This window comes from Macrosteles quadrilineatus, unplaced genomic scaffold, assembly GCF_028750875.1.
Source record: "Macrosteles quadrilineatus isolate MER2022 unplaced genomic scaffold, UCM_ALF_1.0 Scaffold_2__2_contigs__length_208266976, whole genome shotgun sequence".
NCBI lineage: Eukaryota > Metazoa > Arthropoda > Insecta > Hemiptera > Cicadellidae > Macrosteles > Macrosteles quadrilineatus.
Window position 1 is genome coordinate 124,722,470 of NW_026542595.1, and position 13,038 is coordinate 124,735,507.

The 13,038-nt window shown below is 33.3% G+C and overlaps 1 protein-coding gene across 1 annotated transcript in view; it reads right to left on the reverse strand.

Annotated features, from left to right (window-relative positions):
• Positions 1 to 422: 422 nt before the first annotated feature.
• The window catches only part of LOC128987118 (G-protein coupled receptor moody), a 39,983-nt gene continuing 27,367 nt past the window's right edge, over positions 423 to 13,038 (reverse strand). The window contains exons 3-4 of the mRNA XM_054407828.1: positions 5,154 to 5,392; positions 423 to 1,691 (exon numbers count right to left, since the gene is read on the reverse strand). Coding sequence (XP_054263803.1) covers positions 542 to 1,691; positions 5,154 to 5,392 — 1,389 coding nt within the window. The 3' untranslated portion in view covers positions 423 to 541. The remainder of the gene's footprint in view (positions 1,692 to 5,153; positions 5,393 to 13,038) is intronic.

Consider the following 13,038-nt stretch of genomic DNA (forward strand, 5'->3'; position numbering starts at 1 on the left):
AATAGTAAATGTTATTTAACTTGACAGATTGGAAGACTGTGGTTTTCGGAAAAGATGTAACCAAATCATAAATATTATAAATATAAAAAGAAAACTAAAAGGAAAGCATTGTTCTACCTGATCATCATTTTGATCATAATTTTGTTTGTGTTTTGATTTTTAAGTTTAACTTAATTATTGAATTTTATCCTCCCGATTCAGATAGATCAATCCATTACCACATAATTTTAAAAATTAATAAATCCATACAAAATAAACAAAAACTTACTAAATAAGGGACTGTCATTTCAGTTTTTACATCATCTGTATCATTGTCCAAGGGGTTAAAAGTTACCTTTTAGGTTTTACCCAGTCGATGGCTATCAATGTATGGTCTCTTCAATGAGCTTGATGGACGTCTTATCTGGGTACTTATGGAAACGAGGTTACTCAGTCTGCATAGTAATGCAATGGAGAAAGCTTCAACCTCCACGGGTAACTTGGGACCAATGACCTAAGGCTTGCCCGGGTGGGCGCCGTTGTGGCCATTGAGTCTTCTTCGTCATGCCCTCTGCGTTGCTGATCTCGTATTGGCCTGAACCTGACCCGAGCTGTGGGATTCTCCACTACGACACATCAGTAGGTTCTTGTACGCTTGTCTGTACTCTGAGCTCATAACAACATAAATAATAGGGTTGATGCAAGTAGTCAGATAAATCAAAATATAACCGGCGATGTTCAACCCGCGGTAGTCGAAAAAGTCCCTGAAAGTCTTGGATATCGTTATAGGAAGGTAACACGTCACAAACGCAGCGAAAATGACCAGAATCATTTTCAAAAGCTTTTTATCCTTCGGTGTCATTTTTCCAGGGACGGCAGGAATCATGGAGCTGATTCTCCTTGGGCTTATGTTGTGCTTCATGTGACTTCCTTTGCGGAAGACGGAAGCCACGTGGGATAAAACAGCTGAGGGTAAACGTTCTTTGCGCTTTTTCCGCCTCACGCTTCTAAAGCTTGGAGAATGCGGCATGGAACTACACACCGATGTTGGTGTCACGCTTCTTGAAGTGGCTTCGTCTTCTTCGTCGAAAGCGTTGCCTTCCACGCCCGAAGACGAAGACGGGTCTGTTGCGATCTTCGCGAACCGCACAGGAGATGATGTAGGAGGTGAAAGTAAATTGTGAGGAGTCTGAAGAGTGACCATTTTGATCGTGATAGTGTCCGCAGACAACTCCGAAGACGTACCGTTGTCTAAAATAGATGAAGACTTATCGGTAGAATACGATGGTCCCGTACTGACTGATCCTAGAGCAGAATCATCAGTGGAAGAATGGTGTGACTTTTTCAAAAGTCGAACTCTCCCTGAGGAGTAGTACGAGGATGACTTGGAAGCGCCGGCTACTGTAGTGCTGGCAGTAGTTGTGGCAGTGCTGTTTCTCGCTGTTAAGCGTGACTTCATCGCTGTTTTTCTAACAATGTAGAATATCCTCGCGTAGCAGACGACGATGGCGATGCACGGGATGACGAAGGCGACCAGGAAGAGGAACACCTTGGGCGAGTGGCCGTGCTGGTCGGGGAGGATGGAACAGGAGCCGATGGCTGGGTCTAGGCCGAACTTGCCCCACTTGCCGAGCCATGTGGCGACTAGAGCTCCAAATCCACACAACCATGTACTGGCCACCATCAGACCCAGGTATTGGTTACGGTACAGCCTGCGAACAGACACGTTATATTAGTACTGTTCCATATGCACATCTCTTCAGATTAAATATTGAGTAATAATGTTTTTAAAACTGAATTCAGAAATAATTTTGTAAAAAAATTAATTGATTTTTTTTAGCAGCTTGTGGGTAGTAGTGTTAGATTTTGGGGTGCGAGCAGATCTAGTGGTAAGAGCGCGAGACTTCGGTCTCTGAGGTCCAGGGTTCAAATCCCACCAAATCAAAAATGGATTTTATCTAAGTGATAGTGCCGCAACCCCTATGTCTAGCCTGAAGTAATGTATAAAACAATCCCGGGCTCGTGCTTAGCGTCTCAAGACAAAAAAATAGTAGTGTTAGGTGAAGACTTTTTGTACAAACTATTTTTGAGCACACAACATTTTGTTTTGCCACTAACGATTTGGCGTTTGGTGCTCTCATTGTTGGTGAAAATAACTTAAATTGTTATAGATATTTTTACCGTATTCAATATTATTTTAATGGAAAAAATAATGCAAAAAGGTGATACATTGCATTGTAAAAATTAAAATTCTTATATATTGCTTCCGATTAATTGCAACCGGTTGAAATATTTGATACAAATTTAATTTAAAACACAAATTACATCCAGTCATTGGTTAAAAGAAACGAACTGAACTGAGCTCATTATTATTTAGAAAGGATACAGCTTGTACGAATGTGTAATAGATTTTTTTAAGCAGCATAGAAAAAAATCTACCCGAAAAGATGAGAAACTGCTTAATACGACATATTTATACATGTCATAAGGATATGTATTATAAAACAGAAAATAGTAAGATTTATCTTACAGAAAATGTTTTAAGCCACCTACTTATTCACTACGAACAAGTTGCATGATCGACAAACATTAAAGTAATGGTGTAAACGTGAATAATGACGAAGGAAGTAAATCAGGTTAGCCTAAATTACTTTATCACTTGGTGGGTTGTAAGACCAAGTAACAACGCATTGGTAACAACGATAATAACAGATTGCGTTAGAATGCCAGAGGGTCGTTTGGGTTAAGAGGGTTGTAAAACTGCTCCAGCCGTAAATATTCATGATTCTAATGTTCCCATAAAGCATGGCGAGAAATAAATGCGAGCTGCGGGAGCTATAAACAATATATCCTTAATGGAAGTGCTAAATAATTTGTAGAAAAATATTAGCTAATACAGTTTGTTATAGTGTTGGATTCAGCGTGCATTCCCCCCTCGTATGTAGATTCTCTGGCAATATTTATTGCCCTATGTTACTAGTAGTGCAAAAAGACATTATTTTAGAAATTGTATTTATTATTTGTAACGGATTCGTGTATATGTTTAGTGAAAAAACTAAATTTACATTAGATTCAGAATTCAGTGAAGACTGTTACTATTTATTTAAAAAAATTTTATTTGATATTTATTTTTGATAGCCCAAGGATTGGATTTTATGACAAATAATGAAATGAATAAAGTTGTGAATTATTAATAGGTATGTATAGGGTTGGAATGTAGGACAAAGTTGGCCGTATGTGGTTAGGTCAGTGACAGAATACCAGATAACCTGACAATATCGTTGAAGCCATAGTACTTGAATTGGCTCTAGTAGAATCATATTACAAGTAAATATACGGTTGGTATCACTGGTGGATAGAATAGGGTCTGTTGTATTGCCTGGGTCAGTGACATGAATGGCGGCCTGCATGGTGATATTAACGAAACCATAAAATTGAACACACAGCCTTTGTAGTGATACTTGAACCAAATAAAATGATATGGAAATGTTTTATAGCTATTGTAGTTTTTAAAACTTGTTTTTTAATGTTAAAAAGCTATACGAAATAGTTTATGATTTAAATATAATTATGTTTTGGACAAAATTTACACTAATTTAGCTACTCGACTTTGGTTGAATCAGCCGCGAATATTTGAGCAGAAACTGTATGTATCCTAAACATGAACAGATGACGTCACTGGCTAGAATTCCTATGGTAAAAGGTGTAACAGCTGGTTCGACAGTCCCATTTAAATATTTATAAAAACATGTTGCATAAAGGCCAGGATCATAATTGTTTATGTTTTTGATCCACATCGATTCTATTCCAATATTCGTGGTATCAAATACTTTAAAAGAGCACGCGTGTGAATTTAAACAACCTGACTACTTGCAGGACCTTGTTTTACTATAAAAACATTGCACAACACAAACATAATAGATTGTATTGCACAACCTTACGAACGACATCCCTGAGGTTAAATGGACAACAAACTGTTAAAGCTGCCAAATATTTATTCAAGAGCGATTCAGTTTATAAATGAAGACGTGCTTGGCGTTGCTATTCGCAGAGTTTACACAAATATTTACTCCCGTAGTATCGCATGAGAATCTGATAATGGTTTTGTGATTGTTCAGTTTAAGTTTGAGATGGGTTGAAAGAAAGAGACTTTTATTTATTTAAAGATTGATTTATTCAAGTTTATGCCTAATTGAAAAAAAAATACGGAATGGTATACCAACGCGTAAAATAGATGTTCAAAAGATGTTCAAAACTAATACTTACCCACAATAAGTTAACGATACTAGATGCAATTTTTTTACACATATGATCTCCAATTATTTAGAGATAAGCTACTATAGCTATTGCAAATTATTTTAAACAAAGTGTAGGTATATCACATTTAAGTTTTAATCGCATTTCTAGATAAGCTACCCAAAATAAACTTTAGTTTACTAATTTAAATGGTATAAGATTACCTGTTTCTGACTGTGATCCTAATTTGTAGTAATAAGCTACCGGTTTAGAGGTTATAACCTCATCATCAGGCTCTTGTCACTCTTGCGTGGTCGTCGAGTTTTACAAACACACAAAACACTGAAATTTAAATAAATAAAATACAAGACATTGACGGACGAATACGATTTAACATAAACCTCGTCATGACAAAACGTTTGCCCGTGCCGCGTCGTGTGCGGAACTAGTTCCAGTTGTTTATGTTAAATCGTATTCGTCCGTCAATGTCTTGTATTTTATTTATTTGAATGTCAGTGTTTTGTGTGTTTGTAAAACTCGACGACCTCGCAAGAGTGACAAGAGCCTGATGACGAGGTTATAACCTCGAAACCGGTAGCTCATTACTACAAATTAGGATCACAGACAGAAACAGGTAATCTTATACCATTTTAATTTTCAAGAAGTGATCCTAGACCAAATAGCATCATTATTTAGTTTACTAGATTTCTGACTAAATCCATTACTCTTTGTTATCCTCCCTAAATTGTTTTTATCTTAACGGTGTATTATGAGAGTAAACAATTATGCGATACTGCAATCATCATTTTTACCTACCCAACTAGTGAAATTTATCATTATGCACAGGAAGAAGCCCGTGTGATTTTACTGAAATATTGTAATGTGGCTTTCTTACAATGTCACAATTTTTATTTTATTCCACTTAAATAATTACTTACTTCGGATACAACGTGGGGTGGCCAATCATGACGTATCTGTTGATAGTGATGGCCAGCACGGTAAACAGAGAGACAGCCAGCAGGCCGTATCTTAGCAACGGGAAGAGATGGCAGAGGAGACGACCGTGACGCCACGCTCTCTGCCAGAAAGTAGAGGCTGCCAGAGGGAGGTTGAAGCAGCAGGACATCAGGTCGGAGACGGACAGGTTGATGATGAATACAGCTGTAGCATTGCGGACCTGGAACAGGTAAACTTCGATGTAAGGTGGACAGGAGAGTTTTTTCTTTCGACTTTGTACATAAGTTATAAGTCAAGTAATATTTTTCGTCAATGATATTTAGTAAATACGTATAATTATGGGGAAATCACAGAGATTGAAATAATTTTGTACAGCATTGGAGGTTGTATGACTTTGTTTAGTCTAAATTGTACATACTAAATTTTAATTATAGGAATCTTTCAAGCCGTTTTGCTTAAAATCTTACTGTCCCGGGGAAATTGGCATTAAAATTAAATTCAAAAAAAAGGAAAAACACCTGAAGATACTATGGATTAGTATCCACATAAAAGATGTAATCAAAAGCGTACCACACATGTAGTCTATCGTTCTTTCTACACACGTAAACACACACACGCACAGACATCACTTCGAAAACTTCCTTTTTTGGGTTCAGGAGGGGGGGTGGATAAAACTGATATTTCCAGGCAAAACTCAAACTCAATCATTTTGACGAAAACAATACTTTTTATATAAAAAATATATAAAGAATATAAAATAAAAAATAATGGGGGAGAGTAAAAAATACACGTCAGAATATATTAATAATACGAAGAAACTTATCTTATTGCTTATGAGATGACAGGAGAAATAAAATGTTTGTATACAAATAATTTGTAAATGGGAATATGCATCTTACAGTACGTAATAAGGCTTTTAAGGAACAATATATAGAAACAGAGTTAACACAGGAACGATATGACAAATTGTATTTAGTATATTTATTTTTTTTTCAGTCAGCTCAATTAAAAAGACATAATTAATGGTGTTGAATGATGGTACATTTTCTAAATTGTTCAGTAAATGAAAGATAAACTGAAGAATTTAAAAAAGGTTAGTGTGGTACATGATGAAACCTTGAGTAAGTGCTGAGGCATGTGAGGTGAAATTATATTGTTTGGTATATAAAGCTGGGTTGAAATCATGGAGGAATAAAGGATGAATTTGATAGGATAGAATGTAAACAATAAGATGTTTGGAAAATGTATTACATGATAAAACATAGGGCAACTATTTACTGTAAATTATGTTACAGGAGGTAAATTTCATCCGGAAAAAGGAACATGAGGCAAATATTGTAAACGAATACGACACAGCAAACACAGCAGAGTACAACTGCAGCTCTTGGCAATACAGTTTGGACGTTTAACAAACGAATGATACGACCATTGTCTAAACTGGTTTCTCAAACTGTCTCTTATTGTTACCATCTTGTACATTTGCGATTATAGTAACTCTACACCTTGCAATCTTTCAAACAATCTACCAATGAATGTATTTAAAACAATTAACTTTAATAAATAGCTTGGGTATTATTTATTTTAATAGTGATGCTTATGTTTTTCTAGCTTTAAGGTGTATGAGCAGGACCTAATCAACAAATTTCAAAGCAGACCTATTTTAATCTTCATATACTTATTCAAAAGATTTTAAAGACCTTTAAACCTAAAGTGTGTAGATAAAAATGCAGAATAACGTATTACAACTTAACTAGTTATATTTATAAGTAGTAACAAATATTTACGTAGAAGAAAAATATTAAATTAAGACAACTAGACATTCCATCCCCAAGTTAAATTAGTATCCGGGTTTTTTTACTAAAATTCTTGTAGTTAATGTGAGCAACCGACAGATTGTGCTGTTGTAAAAACTGATTTCTGTCGAATAAACAATATATTTTACCAATTCAAAGTAATGGAATGACTTATTGTGAGCTACAGCAACGGTTTTGGCCCATCAACCTGGTCAGCAAAAAAAATAAGATAGAAAATAGTTTTAGTCACTAGGTCATTCTGCAACTGACTCACTCAAATGCGTTCTTTAAAAAAAAAATAGCTACAGCTGGTGTATATAGATGGAACGTATTCAATAGTCAATGATAATATCCACCGAGTTATTAATTCATCCAAATCTAAATAAATTATGAATAGAAATCAACAAAATAAACTTTATGCAAAAACAATCATAAGTTTGTTCCAAAATCGTTAAATATGAACCGTTGCACCATATCTGGACCCACCATTTTGAAATAAAGATAAAACATGTATAAGCAATAAATTTCAAATTGTCTAAATCTAACAGTGCAATCTAAAATGCATTTTCAGCACTATTACTACAATGAACTCCCCATATCAAGAGGAAATAGTGCCAATAGATAACAAATAGTATACTATTACATCGTTTCCTACTCAGCAAACAGAATGGCGTATAGATGCACTCTGTTTAATTTAAATCGGACATCGCCATTGGTAATAAAGTATAACCCATTTAATGTTATCTTGATAGGGCGAAAATCTAGTAGTGCTTGGAATGAGGTTACTTGCTCCCATCTGTTAGCTGAACAATTCATCTCCACTATCTAGTAAAACTTGTACTTTAGCTCGGGAACCAATTTTTCTTCTCAGACTAAAACGGTATTTGGATGGATTACATTTAGTGAGTGAGAATGTATTGTCTTTAAGAAATACATATTCGTAAACGCAGTTTTCAACCTGCATAGAGTAAATGAATAAATTTCATGGAATCAATACGTGTTCCAGTATAAAATGAAGCAAAATTATAATGGATCTGTGTCTTATTTGCTTATACTGTAGTTTACGTCCTTTCCTTGATTCTTGTGTAACTTAAGAATATTTTCATTATTACTGTTCTAAGTGTGAACGCCAAAATTGCCTCTTGTCCTAAAGCGTTGTTCATAGATATTTTTATTACATAAGTTTCCAATATTTTTTTAATTTTTATTTACAATTGGGTTATTTATAGTTTTACATTAATCCCATAGCATTTAAAAACTGAGAAAAAATTTGAAGTGTATGCTTGTTTTATGCTCATTACAAAGACACTTATAATTGTATGAACAAATCAATAAAAAATACGCAAATACATGTTTATATCTTTAGTGAATCTATAATAAATAAATGTTCTTATTTTTTAAGCTTAAATGAAAAACTACACAGATATTATTAGCGTGATTATTTTCTACTGCATCTACTCACTACTTGTTAATGAATGAAAAAATGTGAGCAGATGCATTATTATAATTATTAAATTTTTCAATTGTACTTATCGTTTTCATGCTCTTAGTTTCTCCTTGAAGATCCAAGTGATTGTAAAACTTTAAATCGTGTGATTTTAATGCCCAATGTCGTTTTTGTAAAAAAATATGGGTATTTCTTTTAAACATAGTTGTCACATAGACAGTCATGATAGACAGTCACAGAATGCGCTAGTGTCTAAAATTATATTGTTTACCTTATTTTTTTGCTGACCAAGTTGGTGGTCAAAACAGTTGCTTTAGCTCATAATAAGTCATTCCATTAGTTTGATTTGGTATACAAGTAAGTGTATCAACATATCAGTAAGTTAAATTAGCCCAATCTATTGGTAGCTTATTTTAACTAAGACAGTTTTGATGTTAAATCTTGCAACAACTTCAACATAGGAATTGAATGTCCAGTTATATGGATAGTATTTTTTTTTAATTCACTCATGCAATGTTATATTTTTTTCAGCTGATCGCAGCTGTAATTAATATAAACTTAAAAGTCACCATTCCTTTTGTAGACATAAACTTAAATTAAAAATAAACTCTTATTGACAGTATTTGTAGGTGATAGATATTTTTATGACGTCCTGATGGCGGGGGAGGGGGGGGGAGTTTGGTAAGGTGCCAATGGTAAGTGGGATTGGAAAGGGCAACTATGCAGTAAAATCAATCCATGATGTCAATATCACACAAACCAAGAAACTCCTCGAGTACGTTACAACACCTTTCCATCGCGGTTCTTCTGACTTTTATGTTTTGTTCTCATCCTTATCTTCGTCGATTTTAGTTAAGAGTTAATAGAGTTAATAGTACATAAGGGTAGTACTATAGAGATGCAAATACATGGGTTTTTTAGGCAATACAATTTACAATTTAATGATTCTCTGTTAAAGGGGAAACATGCTCCTAAGATGAAATATCCCTTTCCACATTTACAGCTTATCTGATATGCATTTTAACATTTAGTTTGGTTTAGTGTTATTAAGAATTCACTGTAAATAAGATTTAACATTTTTGCAAGCTCAAATAGAATAGGCCTAATTTCTACAAGAATTGATGATTGGTTATTCGTTTTATGCCAAAATATTTTTGCAATTAGGTTTCAGGTGAGATTTCAGTACTAAAAAATAAATTGTTCTATAAACTGTAAAGACCAATAATACAATACCATTTTTCTATAAATTTGTAATTAGTCTTTAAGATTGGTTGCGTTTTAGATACCATTTAGAGAAAACCCATTCTTAATTGTATTCACAATCAATTCCCAATAACAGTAATCAGTAAACTATGTAGACAACAATGCTGAAATTCATATCAGCTGATCTTTAATGAAGTATAGGAATCAGGGGTGCCAACTCATGAGCTATTTTTGTAAGTGGACAGTGAATCAGTGTATTTGTATTTTGGGTTGCAAAAAAACTGGAGAACTGCAGTAGTTTTGCACAATATTTAATTAATGCTGTATTAAATGGTCAATAATGCTTTTACATAATATGAAAAAGGGTGATATTACTACTTGTCTAAACAAAAATATAATATTTTTTTCATTCTATGATTTCTTATTCTTAAAAGAGCCAGAGGTTTTAAAATGACTTGATCATTTGTTTGTTGGTTTTCTTTTCGACCACTATCCTACAATCTTACAAAACCCTACAATATTTTCCATTTATATTCTTTTGTAGATGACCATGTGGTACTTTTATGCAGTACTATTATTGATATACAAAATAAGCTTAATACTATCAATATCATCAAAAACTCAGCCTCAATAATTTGTCTAACCATTTAAGAAATATTAATTTGACTATATTTATATTTTATTTTATTTTCGCTTTTCCTTATTTAATTATGTTTCCTTTATTTGGGGTTGGTGTTTTTGTTTCATGTTGTATAATACGATTTTGGTATAACAATATTTAAAAAATTATGGCCAAAATTAGCAGTTTCTATTGCGTGCCTATGGCTACTTAAGGTCATCAGATGGAATTCAAAATAAATCAATAAACATTTATTGTGAGAAAATAGTTTTCATAGCAGTCAAAACTACTTTTTAGGAAATGGGTTTTAATCAATTCCATTTCGAAACATTTTTTTGTAAAATCTAAAATATATTGTTATAATATTTTGTACATTGCAATCCAATTTTGAGGCTGGTAGTCCTACATCTCTGGACGGAAGGCACCACTGGTGCTACAAAGGCTACTTTACAACGACAGCTAGTGCTCGTTGACTATCGTATTTTTCCACCCACTTAACTCCGACAAAATGGATTTGAGCTCCTTCCAAATCTTTAATTTCCCCCATGTGTTTTCGTTTGCGCACGACTACGTTCTTGGAACATGTTCTTTTTACAAAACTACTATACTATTGTATTACTTTTTTATATTTAATACATTTATTCATTTTTTTAAGTTGGGTAGATTACTTCTAACCTTATACGTAGAGTGTCAATAGTCCCACTGTAAAGAGCTATTTTTTACGAGATATATATTTAAAGTTTTTGTGATATGTATCCAAAACGATAGTCAGTATCAAATATTAATTGTAAACGAAAATTTGCATTTCGTGGTATAAAACATGACGTTATTTTTAACGTACAGATCAAGTAGATAATTGATCTTATAAACGTCGTTTATGTAATATAATAAGAGTTTAATTTAACTATATTTATTATTGGAATGAAGTATATTTACTTTGACAATCCAATCAAACCAATTTCTTTGGTTATTTTTTTGAGGCAAAATTAATGTGATCCAGTTTGTTTATTTTTATGGATTAAATTTAATGTTGGTAGGTCTAAAAGGTTTAAAATGGATGAAACTTTGTGCTGAACACACTTGTCCTGTACAATTTGTTTAGAAACAAAAAAGAGAGGACTTTTGTTTGTGTTGAAAGAACCTAGTTAGCTAATTGATGCAAATGAGTAATACGCTTTACTATACGAAACACGCTCAACCAAAATTAATTTAAATTTTTTTTAAGGTTGCTTGACATAAAAAGGGTGTACGAGCTAAGTTTTTACCAAGGACATGCTAGAGTGAACTTCATGCGAGGCGACGAAGTGAACTTAATGACTGACTGTTGTGAAAAAATAATTTTTAAAACAATGTAATCTATCTTATCTCTTAACCATGTGTGTTAAAATTAAATAAATAGATTATTTGTATTAAAGTTGCTTAATTTGTTGTGTTGTTATTATTGTTTTCTAATACTTATTCTATATTTGGTTGTATTGCATGCCTTGGCACAAGCAGTATGTAGATGTGAATTTGAACTATTTGTGTTTTTGACCTTTTGGGGTATCAAAACAAAAAATCAATCGGTCTCAGATCCAAGTCTTACCATAAAACCTACGAGCATAGCTTATTACGTATATCTAGTAAGAGAAGCCACAGTGGTGATTGGTCAAGAAATTAATTATAATTTACTCATATATCTGCCCATCCTTGTCCTTGCACAATATTGCACGTTCTTATTCATAAATTTGGAAACATAAAACCTCATCGGTGAGTGTATGCTACAATCACACAAATTTTGACATTATGTATAGGTTGCATTGTATGACATAAATAAATCTAAATTAATTCCTACAGTTGAGAAAGAAGTTTATTGCTTTTTGCATATTTTCAATACATCCAGATTACGGTGTCGTCTTATTTTAGCATCCATATTCCACATCATTTCATATTTTCACTTTATAATATTTTTTGATATTGAACTCTCGAATTTTTTCAATTTACAGTTTCGCCTGAAGATGGGAAGGGAAGAAACTATTTAGTTGAGAAGAAACCGAGAAGAGGTTGAGAGTCAACACTTTATGAGGACAGCAGCCGTTCGCTGTGAGTCGTTAGTCTTCAAATCTCCAGTTTTCACGCGTCCAAAGACCCCCTTTCCGAGTTTCTTTACTGAACCACAATTAATAAATATGTCCAAACGAGACGTACTTCTTGTTGGACTTTAGAGATGGAGTGAGTTCAATAGAATAATTTGTTTCGTTTTGGGAGGCTAGAACATTTTTTTCTCGGTTAGGGTAAACATTTCCAAATACGTTCGTGTTTACGAAAATAATGAAAAATAGTTTGATATTTTCAGTCATATAAATTTATGGTTTTGATTACGATAATCATAATATAATGATTTCAATATATGAGTATCTATCTAATGTATGCAGAGTTAAAATACTAACTCAACCAGCCAAATGAGTTACCGGTAATGTATATCAACAAAGTAAAAATAACTCTTAATTACTGTCATAATTCGTTATACGATCCAGTTCAAATATTTGCTGTAAAATCTTAACTATTGGATTTATATGGAAAAATTGACTATAACAATCAATCTTACAGGTAGCGTAGACTATCAAACTTATTTTATTGTAAAGTAATAGCATTGACTATACATTTAATGAACTTCTCATGTAAAAATTTGAAGCCAAGAAAATATATCAAGTTCAGGACCATCTTAATTTTTTTAAGAATAATGTTTTACTGAGAATATGGACAAAACCAGTTTTTTAGGGCACATCGTATTTTACTGAAGTCGGCCTGCCTTAAATGTTTGC